At 43.1% G+C, this 26,711-nt stretch overlaps 2 protein-coding genes across 2 annotated transcripts; both read right to left on the bottom strand.

Annotated features, from left to right (window-relative positions):
• Positions 1 to 7,083: 7,083 nt before the first annotated feature.
• Positions 7,084 to 14,290, bottom strand: LOC311143422 (transmembrane protease serine 3-like; the record flags this gene model as incomplete). The annotated part of the gene is made up of 13 exons (XM_084179242.1): positions 7,084 to 7,128; positions 7,953 to 8,102; positions 8,281 to 8,423; positions 8,559 to 8,654; positions 9,354 to 9,523; positions 9,628 to 9,793; positions 9,878 to 9,924; positions 10,073 to 10,198; positions 10,362 to 10,485; positions 10,650 to 10,766; positions 12,540 to 12,659; positions 13,791 to 14,025; positions 14,222 to 14,290. The coding sequence occupies 13 exons, from the start codon at positions 14,288 to 14,290 to the stop codon at positions 7,084 to 7,086; spliced, it is 1,608 nt and encodes a 535-aa protein (XP_084035368.1).
• Positions 14,291 to 18,442: 4,152 nt separating this feature from the next.
• On the bottom strand, positions 18,443 to 19,831 carry LOC311143342 (fibroblast growth factor 4A-like; the record flags this gene model as incomplete). The annotated part of the gene is made up of 4 exons (XM_084179184.1): positions 18,443 to 18,625; positions 18,739 to 18,842; positions 19,049 to 19,180; positions 19,672 to 19,831. 4 exons carry the CDS (start codon positions 19,829 to 19,831, stop codon positions 18,443 to 18,445), a joined length of 579 nt encoding a protein of 192 aa, XP_084035310.1.
• Positions 19,832 to 26,711: the final 6,880 nt, after the last annotated feature.

A 26,711-nucleotide genomic window follows, 5' to 3' on the forward strand; every position in this document is an offset into this window, starting at 1 on the left:
TCCACCAGATCAGAGGCAGTAGGGATGACCAGGGATGTTTACATTTACATTTACATTTTAGTCATTTAGCAGACGCTCTTATCCAGAGCGACTTACAGTTAGTGAATACATGTTTTTTTTTTTTTTTTTTTATACTGGCCCCCCGTGGGAAACGAACCCACAACCCTGGCGTTGCAAACGCCATGCTCTATCAACTGAGCTACATCCCTGCCGGCCATTCCCTCCCCTACCCTGGACGACGCTGGGCCAATTGTGCGCCGCCCATGAGTCTCCCGGTCGCGGCCGGCTGCGACAGAGCCTGGATTCGAACCAGGATCTCTAGTGGCACAGTTAGCACTGCGATGCAGTGCCTTAGACCACTGCGCCACTCAGGAGACATGTTCTCTTGATATGTGCGTGAATTGGTCCATTTTCCTGTCCTGCTAAGCATTCAAAATGTAATGAGTACTTTTGGGTGTCAGGTAAAAAATGTATGGAATAAAAAGTATATTATTTTCTTTAGGAATGTAGTGGAATAAAAGTAAAAGTTGTCAAAAATAGAAAAAGTAAAGTAAAGTTTTGATACCCCAAAAAATTACTTAAGTAGTACCTTAACGTATTTTTACTTAAGTACTTTACACTACTGAATTTGTGTCTTGTCTAGGTTTTAAGTTTCAATGCAGTCTCTTTTTCCAATGAAACTAGTAGCTTTGCAATAGTGGACTGCACTCTCAAAAGGCTGCAGCATTCACTTTGAAACAGAGATAAAAAATTATCTAGGCCTACAGAGATAGGGAGACAACAGATAACTTTTTATCTTCTGTAAAACTAGGGGGTAGAGGTTCTCCATCCCTAATGTTTTAGTTGTTATATTTACAGAACAAGAACGTCTAAACTACATTGCCAAAAGACACATAGAATAATGAGCATGTATCTTCTTGATTGCCAAATCTTCTTTGTAATTGAACAGAGTTGGACTTTGTAGCAGGGCTAACCTCGGATTAAGATGCAACCGTGTATTTTCCAATCGATGAGAATATATGAGCCATGAAGATAATGGATCTTTGTCATGTTAGAGCTGTGTTATTACTCAACAGGAGAGAGGAGTTGAGGCGAGAAATGATTGAAAAAGACTAATTTGTGAGTGTTACAACAATGGCCTTTCAAGGTGATGAAGCTATTTATGGAGAGAGAGTGTAGATGGGGCATCAGGGAATACAGATGAGGGAGGAATGGGTCTGTCGGGTGGTGAACACAATCAGCTGCAGAGCAGAAAGCACCATTGCCTCACCAGAGCCCAGCCTCCATTGTACTGGAAGAGACAAGTCTTAATTGTGCCTTTGAATTACTTGAGAAAGGCTGGCTGGCATCTGCAAAGAGAACGTTTAAAATAACTATGTCTCCCTCCATTTAGTATGGTATGTTACATTTGGTATGGTATGTATTAATTTGTGGATGTCCATCATCCATTTCGTATGATATGTTACGAATTTCAATTTGTTGTGGCTAATGTTAGCTAGGTGGCTAACACTAACGTTAGCTAGGTGGCTAATGTTAGCTAGGCTAGGGGTTAGGGTTAAAGTAAGGGTTAAGGTTAGAGTCAGGAGTTAGGTTAAATGGTTAAGGTTCGGGTAAGGGTGTCACAATCGTTCATGAACGAGAAGGACCAAGGCGCAGCGTGACATGCATTCATATTTATTTACGTACTGAACACACGACAAAACAATAAACGAAACGTGAAGTCCAAGGTAGACAAATAACATACCTCACACGGAACAAGATCCCACAACCCACTAGTGCCAACAGGCTACCTAAGTATGGTCCCCAATCAGAGACAACGAGCTACAGCTGCCTCTGATTGGGAACCACCCTGGCCAACATAGATCTAAACGATCTAGAAACTAACATAGACAAACCCAACACAGAAAATACACACCCTGACTCAACCAATACAAGTCCCTAGAGTCAGGGCGTGACAAAGGGAAAGGGTTAGCTACATGCTAAGTAGTTGAAAAGTAGCTAAAAAGTAGTAAGTAGTAGCAAAGTAGGTAAAATGCTAAAGTTGTCCGTGATGAGATTCAAACAAGCAACCTTTGAGTTGCTAGACGTTAGTGTTATTTGTCGGAAGTTACATTCTGTCTTATTTAACCATACCAAATGTAACAACATATTCAAATGTGAGTGTTTAGTATGTTACGTCTAGTCTATGAGAGCAGGCTGAGCAGACGGAGTTCAACCTTAGGATGGAAGAATCAATTTCATTAATAAAAAATAATGTACGAGCGAAAACAATCACATCACAGTAAATAGAGGTTGTGGGAGCTATCATCATAGCCTGACAAGCAGAAATTCATGTTTGAGTTCAAGTCCTGTGTCTGGATGCTTCTCATTTATCTTGGCTGTCAAGTAAAGGTCAGAATTGGGAGAGGTGAGAACTGCAGTAAACAGGTCAGCTCTGTCACCATAGAAACTGCCAAAGCCAAAAATAAAATAACAAGATGACTAAACTCAGATGGTCATAAAGATTTGGGGGAACTAGGGGTGGTATTGTGTCACAACGGTGGAATGGAAATATGGGTCCTTTGTGATACCAATCAAGCTGTGCTAATACAGTAGCCTATTACTATGTGAGTGCTGCCAATCCTTATTCTCAATGAGTCAACCACAATGGAAAAACCAATGAGAAAGTTTTAGTGACAACAATTGATTTGATGAGCCTACATGGGTCATTATTTCTTAAGGGCACAGGTACTGTACTGTCACATGTTCACAACATCCACTTCCTGTCGGAGTTGGTCCCCATCCACCAATTATCCTGGGGCAGTATCTGTATCAAAGCACATTATGATAACACAATCACACACACATTGAAGTCTTGTAGCGATAAGAGGCTGCATGGATTTGAGGAAAATTGGAAACATCAGGATCTTTACCCTTTTTATGAAACAGATTCAAGCAATGTGCCCAGAAATGTACAGTTCAAGGAAATAAAATAAAAAATACTGATTTCAAATACGGTTTAGTAAATACACAAAAATAACATGAATTAGAGAAGCTTATCCACTTTCCTAAGGGAGGAGTAGGCCTATTACAAAAGGTATGATACCTTTGTCTTATCAATTTTGAACCATCAGAATTAAGCATAGGCACATTACTTGAAGCTGTTATTGAGGTTCTTTTAAAACGTCTCTTGAAACTGTGAATACAATTTTAACATTGAATGTGCTTCCCTCTGCTGGATACAACCATAACTGCATCCTGAGTATGAATTCTAATGAACTATTCTGCCCTTCTCTGATCCCATCCAAAGAACCAATTGTGCCTCTTGACATGATAAATGCTACAGGTTATGCATTATTCAGTAAATATCATGAGTTCAACTGACAACACAGACACACAATCCCTGCCTCATGTGTATATTGTACATGACACGATGCTGGTTGTATATAAAAGTAGGCCTAACTGCATCAAAATCGATTAAAAAGACAGTTAGGCCTCCTTCACAAGTGGTAATTCAGAGCCCACTCAGTAACCAGAATAATTGTCGTTAGGTAATAGTCTAGCCTACACACACATTTTATCTTCGTGTTAGGTCAGATGGATCAACTTGCTTGCGAGGAGGACGCTGCTGGTAAACAGGATAATTATCTCACCCTACATGTAGTTAATAGGATTTATTTAAGGCTTAAGCCAATCAACAACTTAGCATGATGACTAACTCAATTGTGGGTACACACACACACACTCAATGTGCCCGCTCTGATTATGATTGACTCCAAGGCTTACACATGGTCATATAGGCCCCATGAGAAAAAAATCAGAAACTAGATTTTTATAGGCGGACATGAGAAGTATGTGTTGTTTCTTTTGTGGTATTTTGTTTTCTATGGAACATTTATGTATAAAAGGTTTGTTATTCAAGTTAGCGGCACTGTTTTCCAGGGTCCGATTAAGTTTTCTAAATATTTAAAATTACAAATGAGAAATGAATTGAAATATCAATTGGTTTTAAAACAAGATATGACAAATATAAATTACATATGGGTTTCCTTACCCTTTAAAAAGTATATAGACAAGGTATGAGAGTAATCAATGCTTTGGTTTTGTTTATCTGGCCACTGTTTAAAATGCTAACTATTTAGCATTTGTGGCACAAATCCAATGCAAGTCAATGTTACCTACAGTGAGGGAAAAAAGTATTTGATCCCCTGCTGATTTTGTACGTTTGCCCACTGACAAAGAAATGATGAGTCTATAATTTTAATGGTAGGTTTATTTGAACAGTGAGAGACAGAATAACAACAACAAAAATCCAGAAAAATGCATGTCAAAAATGTTATAAATTGATTTGCATTTTAATGAGGGAAATAAGTATTTGACCCCCTCTCAATCAGAAAGATTTCTGGCTCCCAGGTGTTAAAGGGAGTGCTCCTAATCTCAGCTTGTTACCTGTATAAAAGACACAGCAATCAATCAATCAGATTCCAAACTCTCCACCATGGCCAAGACCAAAGAGCTCTCCAAGTATGTCAGGGACAAGATTGTAGAACTACACAAGGCTGGAATGGGCTACAAGACCATCGCCAAGCAGCTTGTTGAGAAGGTGACAACAGTTGGTGCGATTATTCGCAAATGGAAGAAACACAAAATAACTGTCATTCTCCCTCGCCCTGGTGCTCCATGCAAGATCTCACCTCGTGGAGTTGCAATGATCATGAAAACGGTGAGGAATCAGCCCAGAACTACACGGGAGGATCTTGTCAATGATCTCAAGGCAGCTGGGACCATAGTCACCAAGAAAACAATTGGTAACACACTACGCCGTGAAGGACTGAAATCCTGCAGTGCCCGCAAGGTCCCCCTGCTCAAGAAAGCACATAAACATGCCTGTCTGAAGTTTGCCAATGAACATCTGAATGATTCAGAGGAGAACTGGGTGAAAGTGTTGTGGTCAGATGAGACCAAAATGGAGCTATTTGGCATCAACTCAACTCGCCGTGTTTGGAGGAGGAGGAATGCTGCCTATGACCCCAAGAACACCATCCCCACCGTCAAACATGGAGGTGGAAACATTTTGCTTTGGGGGTGTTTTTCTGCTAAGGGGACAGGACAACTTCACCGCATCAAAGGGACGATGGACGGGGCCATGTACCGTCAAATTTTGGGTGAGAACCTCCTTCCCTCAGCCAGGGCATTGAAAATGGGTTGTGATTGGGTATTCCAGCATGACAATGACCCAAAACACACGGCCAAGGCAACAAAGGAGTGGCTCAAGAAGAAGCACATTAAGGTCCTGGAGTGGCCTAGCCAGTCTCCAGACCTTAATCCCATAGAACATCTGTGGAGGGAGCTGAAGGTTCGAGTTGCCAAACGTCAGCCTCGAAACCTTAATGACTTGGAGAAGATCTGCAAAGAGGAGTGGGACAAAATCCCTCCTGAGATGTGTGCAAACCTGGTGGCCAACTACAAGAAACGTCTGACCTCTGTGATTGCCAACAAGGGTTTTGCCACCAAGTACTAAGTCATGTTTTGCAGAGGGGTCAAATACTTATTTCCCTCATTAAAATGCAAATCAATTTATAAATTTTTTGACATGCATTTTTCTGGATTTTTTTGTTGTTATTCTGTCTCTCACTGTTGAAATAAACCTACCATTAAAATTATAGACGGATCATTTCTTTGTCAGTGGGCAAACGTACAAAATCAGCAGGGGATCAAATACTTTTTTCCCTCACTGTATATCAGCATTTTTGCACTTCATGTCAAAATCATCTATAAGTAACATTGAGTTACACAATCCATTTTTAGATAATATAATAATAATAATAATATGCCATTTAGCAAACGCTTTTATCCAAAGCGACTTACAGTCATGTGTGCATACATTTTTACGTATGGGTGGTCCCGGGGATCGAACCCACTACCCTGGCGTTACAAGCGCCATGCTCTTCCAATTGAGCTACAGAGGACCACCACAGATACTTTAGGATGATTTGGACATGAGGTGCAAAAATGCTGTAGGTACCACTGATTTGCATTGGATTTGTGCCACAAATACTACAATGTTAGCATTTGTAACAGTGGCCAGGTAAATGAAACCAAAGCATGGATTGCTGTCACACTAAGACTGCTTACAGACTGCTTACATGGATTGCTGTCCATAGACTTCTTACAGGGTCAGGAAACCAATAAGCAATTTTGTAATGTGTGTTAACTATCCCTTTAACTATAGCCAAGAACCACAGAAAGCCTAACTAACCCATAGTTAAATTAGTCAAAGGAAGCTAAACTGCAGTTCACTGACTTACAGTATCTACGACATAGTAATATGTTACATTATCAATCACAGTTGTGGCTTACATTCAAATATACCGAGATATACTTGATCTTGCACAGTTAATTGATTGCAGTACCCTGATTTTATACAAACATGTCCAGTTTTGCCACAGTGTATACAGTGTGTCACGTTTTTTAATCATTTATAACAATAGTGTAGATGTCACTCCTTCAAGTGCATAATCCAGTACACTATGTGTATCATAACACAATCACAAGGAACTGAAATAGTGCTTAGGCAGTCAGATCAACAATACATAGACAAGTCGATCACAGTCTAAAAACTATATTTTGCACACGTTAATCTTTATTTATAGTACCAGTCAAAAGTTTGGACACACCTACTTATTCAGGAGTTTTTCTTTATTTTTTACAATTTTCTACATTGTAGAATAATAGCCTCACAGGCAGCACATTGGTCCTCTGTTTGAGATGGACTGGATGACTTTTTCCAAACTCTCCATCTTCTATTCTTATATCATTGCACAAGTCAGGGCCTTTGTTGTTGGGAAAAGCTGCCCCAATGTACTGTATAGTTTCCATCAAATTTTCCCTCTTCTCTTGTGATGTCATTCAGACAACCTGAGATGCACTTAGATCCCCACTGAGTGTTTCTGGCTCGGGGTGAGGTGAGGCTCAGCTGCATACTCTGTCTCTCACATTTCTACTGTCGCTGTCGCTTTTTATTATTGGCAGTACTCTTAAGTCCCAGGCAATGTACAATATTATACAGTTTTGATAGATGTATAAAAAGACTTCTCCACTAATTCAGTTGTCCGTACTAACTTCCGAGGTGTTCAGCGCCTCTTCTTTCTAGGGATGTAGAAACACAGACACATGAGAAGAGAAACATTGACATGGGTTTGAGTTATACTTCATCTCCACTAGGTGTCAGTGAGGAAACATAGCGTTAGCACTGGGTAACATTCACAAGAGTGAAACACACTGAACGTTGCAGATAAAATAATGAAAAGAGCTGAAATTATTTATTCCTCTATGTGTCAGAGAGGCATGTCATATTTAATAATATGCCATTTAGCAGACGCTTTTATCCAAAGCGACTTACAGTCATGTGCGCATACATTTTTACGTATGGGTGGTCCTGGGGATCGAACCCACTACCCTGGCGTTACAAGCGCCATGCTCTACCAATTGAGCTACATATCTGAACACAGCCCTGTACTCTACTGTACAGCCAGCTGCTGGATTTGGGGGAGGGGAGGCACAGTATGTGAATAGAACACTGCTGTCGGTCTTAGTTCTGTGAATCGATGGATAGGAGAACAGCTGGGCTCGTGAAACAGAATAAGAAAAGAAACACAAGGGACAAAAGGGGAGGCTCAAGCATCATACCCTTTCTCTTCCTCAACAGCTGTTCAAGTCTCTCTGCTTCACTGTGGTTCGAAAAGTCTCTGCTTTGTTGAACACACACTGAGGAATTATGTCCTCATTCATTCATTCACTCTTTCATTCTGACTCTCTGGCTCTCTCCCCACTAACTCCCATGATAAATGTCACCCCATGATAAGATGTTTTATTGGTCAGAACAAAACTCTTGGCCCTTCTCATAAACCCTCAAATACTTGTTCATCAATCCCTGCCAGCCCCAATCCCCAACTCCTGCTCCCTTTCCTAACCTCCATCTGTTGGTGGATCCACTTGAGGGACTGGGTGACGCGGGTGTACACCCCAGGCTTGTTCCTATCAGCACAGCCCTGGCCCCAGCTAGTGGCCCCCACCAGCTTCCACACTGAGTCCTCGCATGCCAGAGGTCCCCCGCTGTCCCCCTGGGGGCCACAAACACAACAGTAAAACCCCAGGCTCTCACAGAAAGGCCCTAGACACAGCTAACATTTTACCAGCAGTGAAAACATATCAGCATATATATATTTAACACATGTAGACTTACACAATCACAAAAGGTCTCACTCTGTACTAAGGCTCACCACCATCAGCTTACAGTACCTGGCAGGAGTCTGTTCCTCCCTCCAGGTAACCTGCACAGATCATCCCAGGGGAGATGTAGCCCTGGTAGACCCCAGGCGCGCTGCACGCCTTAGCGGAGATGAGTGGGACCCGGGCAGAGAGCAACGAATCACTAGCTTCTCCTGGCAAAGAGCAGACTACATTCAGACAAAGTATACATTTACAAAGAAAAACATTTTAAAACTCTATGACTCCTAGACTGACTACTTGTGTGAATAGAGGAACAGCATGTGAGATGCTTAACAGCCTAGACTCGCCCCCTTCTGAAGTGGCCCCCCAGCCTGAGATCCAGCACATGGTCCCGTCCTCAAAGTCCTCCCCAAAGTTAGGTAGGCAGATGGGCTCCACTAGACCTGGAGCAGGAAGGGAGGACGGGTCAGAGAAACAAACTACACTTCCCAGAAACACCTGGGTTTAAAATAGTGATAAAGTAAGAGTTCACTAAGACAATCTACTATTTACCTGATTCTTATTCCTGGGCAACTAACAAATGGCTAGAAAACAATGCATTCAATAATGAAAAGTGAGCTAGAGTAGAGATGCAGGATTGCAGGAAAACAAGAGTAGGGGTGTGGGTGAGCCTTATGGCCTCAACCACAGACAGACCATTCACTTAATGACATGTCGCTGTCAGAGCCCGGGAAACCTGAGAGAGAGACAGCCAGGTGACCAGAGAGAAGAGGGGGTGTATTGGGGTAAAAAGAAAGAGTGGAAAGTGTGAAAAAATGAGGGATGGAGGGAGATGATTAAGATGGATAAAAAAAGGAGTTACAGAAACAAAGCATAGGATATACTATGAGCCGTGCACCTGCCTCCGTCCCCTGTAGCTCAGTTGGTAGAGTATGGCGCTTGCAACTCCAGGGTTGTGGGTTCGTTTCCCACGGGGGGGCAGTATGAAAATGTATGCACTCACTAACTAAGTCGCTCTGGATAAGAGCGTCTGCTAAATGACTAAAATGTAAATGTAAATGTCCCTCCCTCCATTCATAAAGACAAATGGAGAGAGATCAGAGATGTACAGTATGTCTAAAGACAGAGGGGTCCCTACCTACCGTTAAAGGTGAGTGGCTCAGCCAGCTTCATCAGAGCAATGTCATAGTCTAGGGCCTTGGGCCGGTAGCGGCCATGGTAGATAATCTTCTGTACTGCCAGAGCCTGAGCCCCATTCACCGGCTGCTCTGTCAATCCTACATGCACTGCCCACAGTGTGGGGAACGCAAACCTGAGGAAGGAGGAACAGTATGAGATGTGTGGGATTGTGTGTGTGTTTGTCATATGATTATGTGTTTGTGTGTGTGTGTATGTGTTTGTTCTCTTTCGACTCACTCATACACGCAGTGTGCAGCTGTCAGTATCCAGCTGTCTGCTACGACGGAGCCTCCACACAAGTGTTCGCTCTGGAAGTGCAGGCTCACCTGCCAGGGGAACTGGCCCGGTGCTGATACATTACCCCCAACAATACGACTGCTGAACTGGGGTCTGGAGCCGCACTCTGCAGACACATGCACAATATGCACTTACAATTATATTATTACCTTTATGTATAGTTTCTCACTTTCCTTAAATATCCACTCACCCAGGCATTTGATTGTGGTCACCGTCTCTGAGCTGCATTGAGTCTTACTGGAGAAAGAGAGGAAAGGGAGAGCAAGACGAGGGGAGAGCAGAAGACAGAGATGCTCAGAATACTGATAGCAAAATAATTATGTTTTCTCAAAACAGCATCCGTCTCTATCATCTCTCTTGTTCTGATGTGGTGACAGTGGGCTACCTGAGGCCGGCGGCGTTATGAATCTTGATGGTCTGTTGGCCCGACTGGCTCAGGTTGATTGACACCAGGTTTTGCTGGAAATCCTGCTCTATAGCAGAGAGGGGGAGGGAGCGGGACTCCACATACCTGAGGGGTGAATAGAATAGATTATTGCCAATGAATCAGAAACACCCTCCGAAAACTCATCTATTATCACCAGGCAAGCTCTATCCTGGAACACACAAGGGCAATGAAAAAGAGGGCTCAAGAAGGCCAATAACGCATATCATGTTAAATACCCTAGTCATACCTGGAGTAGCCCAGCTGCTTGCAGGCAGAAAGGCCCAGAGCAGGGTTCCAGTCTTCAGAGCAGACAGTCCTCCACACTCCTCCACTCAGCACCTGGAGCACTGAGCTCTTTCCACTCAAACGCACTGTACGAACAGTCAGGTCGAGAAGGAGACAGAAGTAGAGATACTGGTAGAGAGAGTGAGGAATATAGGCTTCTACTGAATGAGTCCCTTGACCAGCTGCGTCTCAATAGTCTAATGTGTCCTTGTCCTTGTGTATGTTGGGATAAAACAGTAGCTCTGCTCACCACAGCTAAGCTCGTCCTCCCCATTCTCACAGTCCATCACCCCGTCACATTGCGCTGAGCCACTGATGCAGTGAGAGGACGTACCACAGCGGAACTTCCCCACACAGCTCAGACTCACTGTGGAGACAGAAAAAAAACCTTAACATGCTGTTGTTTGTAAACTGACACCAGACAACAACACTTTGTTTCTGTCTTTACTGTGCAAACAGGGTTCCAGGCATTGATTGACTTTAAAGCAGGACAGGAACCAAATTGTATAATGGGTGTCATGACTTGCCCTCATGGGCTGAGGATCAAAGATGCCGGCTAGGCAAAGGTTTGAACACCCCCTCTCCTGGGGACCTGTTTTATGATCGGTCATAAATTCCTTGCATAAACTCTCTTTTCCATGCCATGCAGTATTGGGAGAGGGTATTTCCCTGTGAAACAAAGGAAGTCTTCCCGCCAAGACTCCAACATCCAAAAGTGGATAATGAAACAATATTCATACTTCAATGAATGTGGGAAATGGTCGGTGGCGACTTAAAGAACAATCATGTCAAATTCGTTACTATGTTGTGATGTCATTAAAGACGGTGGAACAACATTACTGCATCTCTGGGGGTGTACACTTCCCAGTTATGAGGTTTGCATCTAATTGTTGTATAAAACAAATGATTAAGTATAATAATACTTTTGTGAAGATAACAATGTGATACAAAATGGTTTAAAACAACAACTCCATTACCAAAGGAAGACCAAACAGATTACAGTATAAGCCGGATGTTGCAAATTGTTGAATTTCTACCAGACCAGGAAGCGTGAAGCTGAAGCTACACAGGTTAAAATGGTTAGACCAGGAAGCCCCACAGCTTAAAATGGTTGACACTACAGACCAGCCAACAGGCAGCGTAAGCTGAATATGGCTAAATGGTGAAACTCTCAACCTCTACACGAGAAGAAGACAACGCACTAGACCTTATCATCTCAGTCTGCAGCTGCCTTGTATAGTCGTCTAGAGAACTTTCATTAAAGACACGAGTTGGGAAGGACAATCCCTCTCAGACAACCGTTGGTACATCCGAAGTATCTATCTAACAGTTCAACTCTACGAACTACAGGGTACGCTGAAGTATCCATTGTAACCACCACTAAGACCAGAAACTCTACCAAAGACATTGGGATCTCTGGTGGGCAAACCAGAGTCCTACGTCATCAACTCAATTATCGAGGACAGCTACACATAAATACATGTTGCATTTCTAATCCGAATGAGCAGGTGCTAAGCATTTATATTTCCGTGAGCGTAGTTAAGAAATGTCCGATAGGTGAATTCCTTTATCTCTTCCTTTCCCCCCTCTCTCTGAATCAGCCAACCCTCCTTCTACCCAAGCATTCATGCTATTGTTAGTCCAGTCCACTAGGGACCTGTTTTCATTGTATTACATTAGTAATCAATAACCTATGTGTGCGTGTGTGTTTGCATTCTGTGTAATTATTTAGTTGGTAAATAAATAATTAAGCCAATTTGTGTATTGCTGATTCATCAATAAGATTAGGGTTCTTGCAGGTTCAAGGATTATGCGATGTTCAAAATGAGACTGATAAGAGGTAATTATTTAATAAGTGACTGTTATTGATATATGACATATATATCTTCTTGGAGTTTAATTCAGGCGATGGTAACTCGTTAAGAAACGTATTCCGTGTGGCCCCAAATTCCTAATGAGTTAATTGTTACATGATTAATTTAATCAAGTGACAATTAAACATAGTTAGGTAATTCGATAAATAACAGTCATACATTAAAGTAAGTCACGTCACTGGATAGGGGTTAATTAATTATTTAAAGAGCTGAGGGAAGCAGTATAATGAATTAATTACAAAAAGACTATGTTCGTTAGTGCTCACCTCCCAGCCCAATGCCCAGCGTGAGAATGACCACCATGAGGACCGATGCTCCAATCAGCAGCTCCATCCTGCGAGCCACCAACCGGCCACACCACGTTTTCTCCTCTGATGGATCATCCTCTGTCAAAGGATGACAAAGGAATTTTGAATTCAAAGAGCCTCTCCGGGGCCAACCACTACACTCTTAGAGAAAAGGTTATTCGGTTTGTCCCCATAGGGGAACTCTTTTTGGTGCTGGGTAGAACCCTTTGCAGATGGTTCTATCTAGAACCCTCTATGTAGGGTTCTTCAAAGAACCCCCTGTATATGGTTTTACCTAATCACTCTATGTAGGGTTCTGCTTAGAACCCTCTATGAAGGGTTCTACCAAGAACCATTATATCTTTGGAGGGTTCTTTCTAGAACCCTCTATAAACGGTTCCACCAGCTTTATAAGCCTTTAAAATGTAATTATTTAATACAATACATTGCATATATCATAAGGCCTTTTTTTGAGGTCCTAGTTATACCCTAACACAGTGATGTTAGGAATATCCTGGTTTACAGGCCACATCAGGCCTGCAAGTCACATTATGCTGCCTTGCAAAGTGATGTGTAATTGGCATCCAGCCAGAGTTAGGATATCCAAAAAGTGGAATTGTTAGTCACCTGCAACCTGCATTCAGAATGACTGCTAGGGTAGGGAAGACTGAATACTGAGACTACCTCAATCATCTAAACTGGAACAACCATCTCAGTAACAGGTGCAATAAATCCAATTACTAACAGATTGGATTAGATTAGAAAACGGTATATTATTTATCTTTGTATAGCATAAAATGTATCAACCAATCAATGTACATGCAAAAACACAAATATTACAGTAAAACAAACTATTCTGAAAATGTCCTTGCAATTGAGCATAATGGGAAATACTATATATGGTTCTATGTAGAACCCTTCTTGCCATTCAAATAATCCTTCTTGCTTTCCAAATAATTATCAAAGAACCCTTTCTTCCAAAAACGGTTCATATGATGTTAAAGGTTCCAGATAGAACCCTTTACCTTACAAAGAACCCTCGTCTTCCAAAAAGGGTTCTTCTGATCAAAACGGTTATTGGTAGAACCCCCTCCGCAAATAACCAGTTTGGAACCCTTTTTTCCATGTTCATTCAAATGTAGGCATAGAATACTATAATCCACAATGGTGAACTCTTACCTATTACACTTCACACTCCACTGTACAGGTAGAGGAGTCCCAGTCTCTTACCATTCATGAAAGTCTGGACCTTAGTGATTGGCATGGCTGGACTTGGTGGGGCAGGGGGCGGGGCTTTGGGCTCAGTGGTGGGTTCAGGTTTGGTAGTGTCGGGTGGAGGGGTGTCATTGGGGCTGTCGAGGGGACTGACATTCAATGTGGTCGGGGTATCGACGGTCGGGAGGTCCTCATCAGTCACAGACACCACCTCTATCCTCCATGTGTCTGTCTGCTCGGCCTCAGGGGCCTATGGGATGATATGGATATTGACACAACGCTTATACTACTCAACGACCAATAGTATAGAGCCACGTGTATAGCTAACATAGACATGTAACCAAAGCTCTTGACTATTACCATGTGGATGGATAATATAACTTAAACATAATCAGAAGTAATTTCTGAACATGCATACACTCTTAGAAAAAAGGATGTGTTCTTACCGTGTCAGTGGCTGTGCTCTCCTCAGCAGCAGGAGCTGCTGGCTCCTCAGTGTTCTCTTGGTCTGCCATGTCTCCCCTCACACCCTGTCATCTATTGTACAGTCCATCTCAGAGCAGTTGACAGAAACACTCCATGGCATGGAATGGAAGAGAGGAGGAGAAAGAGGAGAAGAAAGACGGATGAGAGCGCAAAGTACAGGATAGACAAGATGAAAGACAAAAGAAAAGAGGTGAAAAGGCAAAGACCCAAAGAGATAAGAGAAGGAAGACTTGAGCAAACCAATCTGTAGATTGCCGCTAAAATGACTGCCTGACCAGCTACTTTTCTGGCCAACCTAGTGACCATTAGATTCCGGTAGTAATTATCTTGATCCTCTCCACCATCGTGTCTTTTTCTTCCAATCCGGATACCAACTGAACATACAGTTCTCTCCCTTTCTCTCTCCCTTAATGGGAGGTCTTATATCAACTGCCTTACCTGAACCCGCGCTCACCGCTCAGACACAAAGGGACACCTGAGTAGGCGAGTTCTGATCGAAGAGGCCTGCCACTCAGCGAGGGGATCAAATTATCCCACGCCTGCTCCTCCAGGGGTAGGGTTACACGTGGCACGGGGTGTGTGTCCCTCCCTGGACCGGACCACATGACATGGACATATAGTGAGGGAAAAAAGTATTTGATCCCCTGCTGATTTTGTACGTTTGCCCACTGACAAAGACATGATCAGTCTGTAATTTTAATGGTAGGTTTCTTTGAACAGTGAGAGACAGAATAACAACAAAAAAATCCAGAAAAACGCCACTTGAGCCACTCTTTTGTTGCCTTGGCCGTGTGTTTTGGGTCATTGTCATGCTGGAATACCCATCCACGACCCATTTTAAATGCCCTGGCTGAGGGAAGGAGGTTCTCACCCAAGATTTGACGGTACATGGCGCCGTCCATCGTCCCTTTGATGCGGTGAAGTTGTCCTGTCCCCTTAGCAGAAAAACACCCCCAAAGCATAATGTTTCCACCTCCATGTTTGACGGTGGGGATGGTGTTCTTGGGGTCATAGGCAGCATTCCTCCTCCTCCAAACATGGCGAGTTGAGTTGATGCCAAAGAGCTCAATTTTGGTCTCATTCAGTCCTTCACGGCGTAGTGTGTTACCAATTGTTTACTTGGTGACTATGGTCCCAGCTGCCTTGAGATCATTGACAAGATCCTCCCATGTAGTTCTGGGCTGATTCCTCACCGTTCTCATGATCATTGCATGGAGCCCCAGGCCGAGGGAGATTGACAGTTATTTTGTGTTTCTTCCATTTGCGAATAATCGCCCCAACTGTTGTCACCTTCTCACCAAGCTGCTTGGCGATGGTCTTGTAGCCCATTCCCGCCTTGTGTAGGTCTACAATCTTGTCCCTGGCATCATTGGAGAGCTCTTTGGTCTTGGCCATGGTGGAGAGTTTGGAATCTGATTGATTGATTGCTTCTGTGGACATGTGTCTTTTATACAGGTAACAAACTGAGATTAGGAGCACTCCCTTTAAGAGTGTGCTCCTAATCTCAGCTCGTTACCTGTATAAAAGACACCTGGGAGACAGAAATGTTTCTGATTGAGAGGGGGTCAAATACTTATTTCCCTCATTAAAATGCAATTCAATTTATAATTTTTTTTACATGTGTTTTTCTGGATTATTTTGTTATTATTCTGTCTCTCACTGTTCAAATAAACCTACCATTAAAATTATAGACTGATCATTTCTTTGTCAGTGGGCAAATGTACAAAATCAGCAGGGGATCAAATACTTTTTTCCCTCACTGTAGGGGGTGACGTGGTCACCTGTCCTTATAGTCTAGGCCGAACATAATGGCCAGCTGACAGTCTGTTAGTCTATAGAGTTCAGATCACTCAGATGTTCCCAGAAAAGTAATCAGCTCTCCATCAAAAATAGATTCACTCTTACAAATAATTTACCATTAAGTCATGATCAGTGTAATAATATGACTTTAAATAATAAAAAATGTGTCAGACGTAGTAAAAAAAACGGTACTAAATAAAAAGAACGAGAATGAAGAAGTAATATGACAATAAATAAACATAAATTGACCCCAAGTAAATTAGTTATTTTTTATTGTGCATTGTGGTGGAATCTTTCTCCCATATTGGAGGTCCAGTGAGAGGTCTGAGGTGACTTGAAATCCTGGGTGGTAAATCTATCTCTCCTCATCACGTCTCTTTGGCAAGCGCTTATGTCTTATTCAGTGAGGTGTGCATCATTCCCGAGAGAGAGGGGTTGGGGGCGGGGTCAGAGTGTGTGTAGAATAAATAGAGGAATAGACCTCATAACCTATGTACATGTACACTTCCCTATGTATGTATTTGGACAGGGATAATATATTTTTCTATTTGGCTCTATACTCCAGCATTTTGGATTTGAGTTGAAGGTGAGGTGACAATACAGAATGTCACATTTTATTTTAGGTTATTTTCATGCATATCTGATTTACCGTTTTGTAATGAAAGCAATTTATATATCTAGTCCCACCATTTGAAGATGTCATAAGTATTTGGACAAATGTCACTTATAGCGTATTAAAGTTGTCAGAAGTTGAATATTTGGCCCCATATTACTTGCGCACAATGATTACATCAAGCTTGTGACTACAAACTTGTTGGATGCATTTGCAGCTTGTTTTGGTAGTGTTTCAGATTATGTTTTGCCCAAAAGGAAGTGAATGGTGAATAATGTACTGTGTCATTTTGGAGGAAATGTTATTGTAAGTAAGAAAATAAGATGTTTGTGAATACTTCTACATGAATGTGGATGCAACCATGATTATGGATAATCATGAATTAATCATGAATGAGAAAGTTACAGACGGACAAAGATCATACAGTAAATCAGGTATGAAAATACCCTCAAATTAATGGTGACATTCTGTCACCTCATATGAAACATTTGATCTCAAATCCAAAATAATGGAGTGTAGAGCCAAATATTTATTTTTGTATCACTGTCCAAATACATACCTTGGGGGGTGTATATTCATAGTAAATTGTAGTAAATATCAGGGCCGATTCCAGGCATAAGCAACATAAGTGGTCGCTTAGGGCCCCTGGCTGCTAGGGGCCCCCGACTAAAATACAACTTTTTTTTAGAACTTACACAAGGTGCAATTAAAAGATTGGGTTGTGCATCAGCAGTTTTTCTCTTGTTATGTCAGTCAATGACAATCACTCAATTAGCATGTCAGCTAACACTTTTTAGATTGGTAAATTAGTCTAGCCAGCTATCTAACTTAATAATCATGGCTGAATACCGACCAGGCACATAGGGCAGGTGCCCAGGGGCCCTGACCTCCAGGGGGCCCACATTGATTTTGTTAGTCGCACTCACCCAGATATCATTAACATGGCATAAGTCATGTCAAAATGTGTACAATTGTAAATGCAAAATATTTCTCTAAACCCCAATGCAAAATGGGTAGATATGTTGGAAATTTGCTTTGAAACTCCACATTTTTTCTCTCAAAATTTATAGAATTGCATTTTATTTTGGGATGAAATGGCAACATTTTCTCTCTTCCCCATGGCAAAATGTGTAGAATTGCAGAAAGCTTGCTTTAAAACTGTAACATTTTCTTTACTTCTGATGGCAAAATATGTAGAATTGCAGGAAATTTACTTTAAAACTTTTCTCTCCGCCATCATGAGGGACCACTAAAATGTTTTGGCCGTGAGGTGGGGGGCCCCCCAAACAAATGCTTAGGGCCCCCAAAAGGCTAGGGTCGACCCTGATAAATATTATAAATAATGTGAAAAGTTTAAAAAAGGCAAGTGTAATGACCACAACTCAATCCGACTGACACTTTAGACTAAAAAACAAATATTTTTGTCCATAAATATCCTCATATTTCTAACAGATTATCCTTTAATCCAGTCCAGTCCAGTTACATCCAGTTATGCTAACAGAGCAAACAAGGGCCGTGTGTGCGTTGACCCTTAGAGTTAGTCTACCATTATATGCCAATTTGCTTTTCTTCCGTTGCTTCCGTCATTTCAAGTATATCAGTCACACTGGGTAAAAGGGTGAAATGCCCAACAGTTGTATAGTTTGGGTTATTTCAACGTTGTAGGGATTTGCAGGATTCTCCTCACAGTTACAGTTGTGACCCCTGAGTTGGGTTCATTGGTTGTAAATGTTGTAGAAAGGTTGTAAAGGGGTTGCAGAGGGGTTACTTATGGAGCTCTGCGAGGGAGGAAGTGTGTGCAGGGCTGGTGTCTTCCAGCGCTGGTCCCCCTCTTAGCCTCTCCTTTATGGGACAGGGCCAAGTAGATGCCTGGGTGAGACAGGGAGGAGAAGGTGGTGTAGTGGTTCTCCTCCAGGCTCTCCTTAAACAGACAGTCAGATGAGAACTGTACCTGCGGGTGGACAAGATGAGATGCTCAGAAAAGCAAATGTCTTCATTGCATTACTATACCCCATTTATAACAGTCAAGTTAGAGTCATGTTAGATGTACTGAATTGTACTCACTGCTCCGTGTGCGATGCCCTCTTGGCTCATACAGAGATACAAGCCACTCTTGATGCCTCTGATTCCCACAACACCACACTTCATGGCAAACACCTTCAGCAAGCCTGCAGGATGCAAGGGATGGTGAGATACAGACTAACGCAAAAGAGTGACACACACACACACGCAACAGGTTAATGATCTTACATCAAGGGGTTCCAGGTCTGTTTCATACCTGTTCTCTGAAATGGACAGTTCCTCTGACACTGACATAACAACTGATATACTGTATATTATTGTTATCAATTAAAGGGAGGTCAGCAGAACTTACTATGTTCAGTTGGTTCATGCACTCCTCCTACAGTTCCATTGGACAGGACCTGGAGATGGTATCCAATCCCAACACGGCAGTACAGCAGCTGTTGTTTGACCATTCCTCTGATTGGATGAGGAGGTGGCACACCTGAAGAGAGAGAGAGAGAGAGAGAGAGGGGGGGGGTGTAAGAAATACAACTGTGGACACGTGCATTTTATCAGTGGAACTATAGTTCTGCTTTTATTCTCTTTTGTTGAAGTTTACTATACAGTAAGAGTATTAGGTAGCGTCCTGTCTCTCAAGGTGACAGCAAAGGCTAATGTATTCTACAAGCTGATCAGGGCAGGCTAGCCCAGACACAGTTACATAAGAGGAAAATATTTATCTAAACAAAGTAACCTCAGTCACAACAGTTTAAAGCTGTCTGGCAGAGGAATTTCACAACAGGTGATTTTTTAACCTTTTAACTTCCTAATGAACAAACATCCAACAAACACCTGCAGCCGGTCGGGAGGTCATTATGTTACAGTATGTAGGGCCAGGAGTTTATATGAAAAACTCTGGGTCCTAGTAAAATTATATCAGCATCTTGCAAGAAGACACAACCTTCTTGATATTTTATCTCATGTTGTTCTCACCTTTCGTTTTCTGCTTTGAGTCTTTCATTGACAACCTCCAAAGGCCTCGCAGTTGACTGCCCTGGTCCTCATTTGCATCTGCATAGTCATAATCCATACACACAGCCAGTAGCATCATCAGGAACGGGAACAGCAGGTGAGCATCCATAGTGATCAGCATTAGATACCAGACCTGGGTTCAAATACCTGTGTATTTGAGTATCTGGTATGTCAAATACTTTTTTCTGTGTATTTCAGTATTTTCAAATACACAGCCTAAAACAAGTACTTTTATTTGAGTATTTGAATGGTTATTAGTAAAAACCTAATTGTATTTGAGAGTATTTTCTAATACTAATTTCAAATACTATTTTCAAATACCTGGGTTAAATGCATGGGAGTGTATTTGAGTCAGTGTATTTAAGTATTTTTAAATACTTTCCAAGTGTATTTCCAAACACATTGAAATATTCAACTATTTGTCTATTCAAATAAAATAGATCTGAATACTTACTTCGAATGTATGTGAAAGTAATTGCGATATTTGAAATAGTACTTGAAACCAGGTCTGTTAAATACAAATCAATGGGCACCAGTTCCATTCTGCCATGTTGACAGCAAAGCCCCATACAGGGACAGTGAAGTTAAGCACACGGTCCTTCCATTCGGCCCACGCTGTCACCAGACCCACCAGTCAAGTTGTGGTGTTGCGGCTGTCAAAGTGCACCCAACCCTTAATACTTTTCCCAATCCTCCTCCAACCAATGCTGCTGAACGCGGTGTACTCCAGTCAAAATAAACACCTCTGCTACACAGGGTCAGTGTGCCTTCTCTCTGCCCTATCCACTTCCTCCCCTCTCACTCTGCTTTAACACTGCACACACACACACACACACACACACACACACACACACACACACAAACACACACCACTGTCCGTATGCCATCACATTTATAATATACACTTTGCTCTATGTCTCTTTTGAGAGGTGGCCCTGGTTAGACTTACAGTACATGACCTTCCCATGTCACTAATTGTTCAAATGCAGATTAACCTGATCAAGAGTTTCATTTTAAAAGATATACCATTAGAATGCTGTAACGCTAACCTGATTTGAGTTGGTATTATATCATTATTTTGAATAAGTCTATCAGGGAGAAGTACGGACACAGATAAACCTAATGACGTTGTTGTTTGGGTATGCGTGTGTGTCTTTGACAGACTTTGACATACACACTGTTGGAAATTCTAAGACCCATAGGCATTATAATAAACTACAATGTTGCCTCTGACAGAGAATATGCATGCTTTATAATTTACATTTACATTTACGTCATTTAGCAGACGCTCTTATCCAGAGCGACTTACAAATAGGTACATTCACCTTATAGCCAGTGGGATAACCACTTTACAATGTTTATTTATTTTTTTTTTTTTAAATTTTGGGGGGGGGGTGGGTTGGGGTAAGGGGGGGGGGGTAGAAGGATTACTTTATCCTATCCCAGGTATTCCTTAAAGAGGTGGGGTTTCAAATGTCTCCGGAAGGTGGTGAGTGACTCCGCTGTCCTGGCGTCGTGAGGGAGCTTGTTCCACCATTGGGGTGCCAGAGCAGCGAACAGTTTTGACTGGGCTGAGCGGGAACTATGCTTTCGCAGAGGTAGGGGAGCCAGCAGGCCAGAGGTGGAAGAACGCAATGCCCTCGTTTGGGTGTAGGGACTGATCAGAGCCTGAAGGTACGGAGGTGCCGTTCCCCTCACAGCTCCGTAGGCAAGCACCATGGTCTTGTAGCAGATGCGAGCTTCAACTGGAAGCCAGTGGAGTGTGCGGAGGAGCGGGGTGACGTGAGAGAACTTGGGAAGGTTGAACACCAGACGGGCTGCGGCATTCTGGATGAGCTGTAGGGGTTTAATGGCACAGGCAGGGAGCCCAGCCAACAGCGAGTTGCAGTAATCCAGACGGGAGATGACAAGTGCCTGGATTAGGACCTGTGCCGCTTCCTGTGTAAGACAGGGTCGTACTCTCCGAATGTTGTAGAGCATGAACCTACAGGATCGGGTCGCCGCCTTGATGTTAGCGGAGAACGACAGGGTGTTGTCCAGGGTCACGCCAAGGCTCTTCGCACTCTGGGAGGAGGACACAACGGAGTTGTCAACCGTGATGGCGAGATCATGGAACAGGCAGTCCTTCCCCGGGAGGAACAGCAGCTCCGTCTTGCCAAGGTTCAGCTTGAGGTGGTGATCCGTCATCCATACTGATATGTCTGCCAGACATGCAGAGATGCGATTCGCCACCTGGTTATCAGAAGGGGGAAAGGAGAAGATTAGTTGTGTGTCGTCAGCGTAGCAATGATAGGAGAGGCCATGTGAGGATATGACAGAGCCAAGTGACTTGGTGTATAGCGAGAATAGGAGAGGGCCTAGAACTGAGCCCTGGGGGACACCAGTGGTGAGAGCACATGGTGCGGAGACAGCTTCTCGCCATGCCACTTGTTAGGAGCAACCGGTCAGGTAGGACGCAATCCAAGAGTGAGCAGCGCCGGAGATGCCCAGCTCGGAGAGGGTGGAGAGGAGGATCTGATGGTTCACAGTATCAAAGGCAGCAGACAGGTCTAGAAGGACAAGAGCAGAGGAGAGAGAGTTAGCTTTAGCAGTGCAGAGAGCCTCCGTGACACAGAGAAGAGCAGTCTCAGTTGAATGACCAGTCTTGAAACCTGACTGGTTTGGATCAAGAAGGTCATTCGGAGAGAGATAGCAAGAGAGTTGGCTAAAGACGGCTCGCTCAATAGTTTTGGAGAGAAAACAAAGAAGGGATACTGGTCTGTAGTTGTTGACATCAGAGGGATCGAGTGTTGGTTTTTTGAGAAGGGGTGCAACTCTCGCTCTCTTGAAGACGGAAGGGACATAGCCAGCGGTCAAGGATGAGTTGATCAGCGAGGTGAGGTAAGGGAGAAGGTCACCGGAGATGGTCTGGAGAAGAGAGGAGGGGATAGGGTCAAGCGGGCAGGTTGTTGGGCGGCCTGCCGTCACAAGTCGCAAGATTTTATCTGGAGAGAGAGGGGAGAAAGAAGTCAAAGCATAGGGTAGGGCAGTATGAGCAGGACCAGCAGTGTCATTTGACTTAACAAACAAGGATCGGATGTCATCAACCTTCTTTTCAAAATGGTTGACGAAGTCATCCACAGAGAGGGAGGAGGGGAGGGGGGGTGATTCAGCAGGGAGGAGAATGTGGCAAAGAGCTTCCTAGGGTTAGAGGCAGATGCTTGGAATTTAGAGTGGTAGAAAGTGGCCTTAGCAGCAGAAACAGATGAAGAAAATGTAGAGAGGAGGGAGTGAAAAGATGCCAGGTCCGCAGGGAGTCTAGTTTTCTTCCATTTCCGCTCAGCTGCCCGGAGCTCTGTTCTGTGAGCTCGCAATGAGTCATCAAGCCACAGAGCTGGAGGGGAGGACCGAGCCGGCCGGGAGGATAGGGGACATAGAGAGTCAAAGGATGCAGAAAGGGAGGAGAGGAGGGTTGAGGAGGCAGAATCAGGAGATTGGAGGGAGAAGGATTGAGCAGAGGGAAGAGATGATAGGATGGAAGAGGAGAGAGTAGCGGGAGAGAGAGAGCGAAGGTTGCGACGGCGCATTACCATCTGTGTAGGGGCAGAGTGAGTAGTGTTGGAGGAGAGGGAGAGAGAAAAGGATACAAAGTAGTGGTCGGAGACATGGAGGGGAGTTGCAGTGAGATTAGTAGAACAACAGCATCGAGTAAAGATGAGGTCAAGCGTATTGCCTGCCTTGTGAGTAGGGGGGGACGGTGAGAGGGTGAGGTCAAAAGAGGAGAGGAGTGGAAAGAAGGAGGCAGAGAGAAATGAGTCAAATGTAGACGTAGGGAGGTTGAAATCCCCCAGAACTGTGAGGGGTGAGCCATCCTCAGGAAAGGAACTTATCAAGGCGTCAAGCTCATTGATGAACTCTCCAAGGGAACCTGGAGGGCGATAGATGACAAGGATATTAAGCTTAAATGGGCTAGTGACTGTGACAGCATGGAATTCAAATGAGGAGATAGACAGATGGGTCAGGGGAAAAATTGAGAATGTCCACTTGGGAGAGATGAGGATTCCTGTGCCACCACCCCGCTGACCAGATGCTCTCGGGGTATGCGAGAACACATGGTCAGACGAGGAGAGAGCAGCAGGAGTAGCAGTGTTTTCAGTGGTAATCCATGTTTCCGTCAGCGCCAAGAAGTCGAGGGACTGGAGGGTAGCATAGGCTGAGATGAACTCTGCCTTGTTGGCAGCAGAACGGCAGTTCCAGAGGCTGCCTGAGACCTGGAACTCCACGTGGGTGGTGCGTGCAGGGACCACCAGGTTAGAGAGGCAGCAGCCACGCGGTGTGAGGCGTTTGTGTAGCCTGTGCAGAGAGGAGAGATCAGGGATAGGCAGAGGCATAGTTGACAGGCTGCAGCAGATGGCTACAATAATGCAGTGGTACTCAACGCTTACCCTACAAGGTCCGGAGCCTGCTGGTTTTCTGTTCTACCTGATAATTAATTGCATACACCTGGTGTACCAAGTCTAAATCAGTCCCTGATTAGAGGGAAACAATGAAAAAATGCAGTGGAACTAGCTTCGAGGTCCAGAGTTGAGTTTGAGGGCTTTATCAGATCAAAACTCTAAGAAATACAAAGGTATGTTATATCACTCATCCTCATTCTCTGCCCACCAGTCATGCGTAAGGATACTGTACACTACAGTATCAGTGAGATTGCATGGCAGGCCTAATCACTGGTCTGTGCTGGTCTGCAATCAAAGACACAGAGAGAGAGTGTGATTAAGTGCATTTAGGCTGGTTATTACGTCTCTCAAACAAGATTCAAAACTGGTGGTGATACAGGACATTTGTTGCGAAGACCCTCACATGACCTTTGAGTCTGAAAAACGTAAGACTGATCATTGAGATAAAGCAAGGAAAACTCCCTCTTGGCTTTATCTTTATGAGACTGACGTCTGTCTGTGAGCCATTTTCTTATACAGCACAAAATGTCTGACAAGAGAAATCATATCATTCAGACAAGTCAAAGGTTGTTTGATAAAGAAAAGTAAACAGGTGGTTCTGTGATCATTCTTTGAATTATTGTCATTTTTAATAGCAGGTGTAATAATTACTGATGATAAACAATGAAAACCATTTAGTTCTTTGTTATCAATAAAAATCATCATCATGAAATGTTATACTGAATGTACATGTTGGGCGCGTTCCCCTGCTCAGACAGTTCATTGCGCAGTCGCAGATGCCCCTCTCTCGCATGCCTGCCTCACCTGGGGCAACAATAGATATTCCTGTTTTTCTACAGTCAAAAACTACAATAGCCACAAGACTGTTGACAGCCAAAGCAGGCTGACTGTAGTTGTTTAACGCAGAAGTCAGCCTACTTCCTGTAGTCTCAAAATGATACACGTTTTGTTTAATGTAATAAATGATTTCTACTTCAAATGGAGCAGACTTAATAACATTAATAACATGTATTAAATCATGTGAAATAATGTCATTCAAATAAGTTGACTCACCTACATAAGTACACTCAAAATGTCCCCACCTTGGGGGAAAACACTGGGGAGTTCTCATAGACCGCCAGCAAAAACAAAACAACATATACATTGCAGTGCATTTCACACTACTTTTGGATAATAATTGGATTGTTAGGCTAGTATGAATGTCCTGCTTAATATAATGGTTGTGTCATCGTGGCAAATCAACTGCATTATACTTAAACAACACTTCAACTTCAACCAGTAAAATGGCTCTTTGGGTAGCTTTGCTACAGTCTATATGAACGAGTGTTAGCATTTTAGCTAAAAACTGCTGCATCCAAAATAGGTTGTGTGCAATGATCACAACCAAATATCATCCTAGCGAACTTTCAAGCAATAACCAAACATTGTAATTATATGAGAATCCTAAAAAGTGTTTTTGTTTAGAAGTAATAACTACGTACATCTAGGATAAATAGAATGGCTGCAGATGGTGAACAGCTTGATTATGATGTGAATTGTGACTCCATGCAGATGTATCAACTTTGAAACATGTTTTTTTCTTATTGGGATGATGGCTATTGCTAATGTGTTCTACCTGATCACATGGCACTTGGTAATTTTCTGCAATTCACATCTTCCAGTATACATACAGTGGGGAGAGCAAGTAATTGATACACTGCCGATTTTGCAGGTTTTCCTACTTACAAAACATGTAGTGGTCTGTAATTTTTATCATAGGTACACTTCAACTGTGAGAGACGGAATCTAAAACAAAAATCAAGAAAATCACATTGTATGATTTTTTAATAATTAATTTGCATTTTATTGCATGACATAAGTATTTGATCACCTACCAACCAGTAAGAATTCCGGCTCTCACAGACCTGATAGTTTCTCTCAAGCCCTCCTGTTCTCCACTCATTACCTGTGTTAACTGCACCTGTTTGAAATCGTTCCCTGTATAAAAAACACCTGTCCACACACTCAATCAAACAGACTCCAACCTCTCCACAATGGCCAAGACCAGAGAGCTGTGTAATGACATCAGGGATAAAATTGTAGACCTGCACAAGGCTGGGATGGGCTAAAAAGGACAATAGGCAAGCAGCTTGGTGAGAAGGCAACAACTGTTGGCGCAATTATTAGAAAATGGAAGAAGTTCAAGATGATGGTCAATCACCCTCGGTCTGGGGCTCCATGCAAGAACTCACCTAGTGGGGCATCAATGATTATGAGGAAGGTGAGGGATCAGCCCAGAACTACACAGCAGGACCTGGTCAATGACCTGAAGAGAGCTGGGACCACAGTCTCAAAGAAAACCATTAGTAACACACTACGCCGTCATGGATTAAAATCCTGCAGCGCACGCAAGGTCCCCCTGCTCAAGCCAGCGCATGTCCAGGCCCGTCTGAAGTTTGCCAATGACCATCTGGATGATCCAGAGGAGGAATGGGAGAAGGTCATGTGGTCTGATGAGACAAAAATAGAGGTTTTTGGTCTAAACTCCACTCGCCGTGTTTGGAGGAAGAAGAAGGATGAGTACAA

Source organism: Coregonus lavaretus (genome assembly GCF_964263955.1).
Source record: "Coregonus lavaretus genome assembly, chromosome: 16".
Lineage (NCBI taxonomy): Eukaryota > Metazoa > Chordata > Actinopteri > Salmoniformes > Salmonidae > Coregonus > Coregonus lavaretus.